This window comes from Malurus melanocephalus, unplaced genomic scaffold (assembly GCF_030028575.1).
Source record: "Malurus melanocephalus ecotype Western Australia unplaced genomic scaffold, MMel_1.1 scaffold_2430, whole genome shotgun sequence".
NCBI lineage: Eukaryota > Metazoa > Chordata > Aves > Passeriformes > Maluridae > Malurus > Malurus melanocephalus.
The window spans coordinates 6243-7356 of NW_026625662.1; the positions used below are offsets into that span (position 1 = coordinate 6243).

Genomic DNA, 1114 nt, shown 5'->3' on the forward strand with positions numbered 1-1114 from the left:
TGTCCCAGTGGGTGGCCAGCGGTCACTCTCTGCAGTGGTGCTACGAGCACTTTGTCCAAGCGCGGTCCCTGCGCCGCGCCCGCGACGTGCGGGACCAGCTCCAGGGGCTGATGGAGCGCGTGGAGATCGCGCCGTCCTCCTGCGGGGCCAACCTGGACCTGGTGCGCAAGGTACGGACCCAAAACATCCCAAAATGGACCCAAAAATATCCCCAAAATATCCCAAAATGGACCCAAAAATATCCCAAAATGTATACCCAAAATATCCCCCCAAACACACCCCAGAGATGGCGCCGTCCTCCTGCGGGGCCAGCCTGGACCTGGTGCGCAAGGTATGGACCCAAAATATCCCAAAAATATCCCAAAAATATCGCAAAAATATCCCAAAATGTACCCAAAATATTCCCCCAAACACACCCTGGAGATGGCGCCATCCTCGTGCGGGGCCAACCTCGACCTGGTGCGCAAGGTACGGACCCAAAATACCCCGAAATGGACCCAAAAATATCCCAAAAATATCCCAGAATTACCCACAAAAACAGCCCCAAAATATCCCAAAATGTACACCCAAAATATCCTCCCAAAACACACCCTGGAGATGGCGCCGTCCTTCTGCGGGGCCAACCTGGACCTGGTGCGCAAGGTACGGCCCCAAAATATCCCAAAATGGACCCAAAACTATCCCAAAATGGACCCAAAAATATCGCAAAAATATCACAAAAATATCCCAGAATGTACCCAAAAATACCCGCAAAAACAGCCCCCCAAAACACACCCCGGAGATGGCGCCGTCCTCGTGCGGGGCCAACCTGGACCTGGTGCGCAAGGTATGGACCCGAAATACCCCAAAATGGACCCAAAAATATCCCAAAATGGATGCAAAAATATCCCAAAATGAACCCAAAATGCACCCAAAACCAGCCCCAAAATATCTCAAAATGTACCCCAAACCAGCTTTGAAATGAACCTAAAATGTCTCCAAAACACACCCAGAATATCCTCAAATATCCCACAAAAATCCCAGTGCCCTCCTGGTGACCCTATAACGCCTGCCCAGTCCATCCCAGTCCGTCCCAGTTTATCCCAGTGACCCCATAACCCCATCCCAGTGACCC

General features: G+C 51.9%; 1 protein-coding gene across 1 annotated transcript in view; it reads left to right on the forward strand.

Annotated features, from left to right (window-relative positions):
• Window positions 1-1114, forward strand: part of LOC130587777 (pre-mRNA-splicing factor ATP-dependent RNA helicase DHX16-like) — a gene marked incomplete at its 5' end in the record, with an annotated part of 10978 nt that overhangs the window by 6226 nt on the left and 3638 nt on the right. Inside the window, 2 exons of the mRNA XM_057388747.1 lie at window positions 9-250; window positions 760-826. Of these exons, the coding sequence (XP_057244730.1) occupies window positions 9-250; window positions 760-826 (309 nt within the window). The remainder of the gene's footprint in view (window positions 1-8; window positions 251-759; window positions 827-1114) is intronic.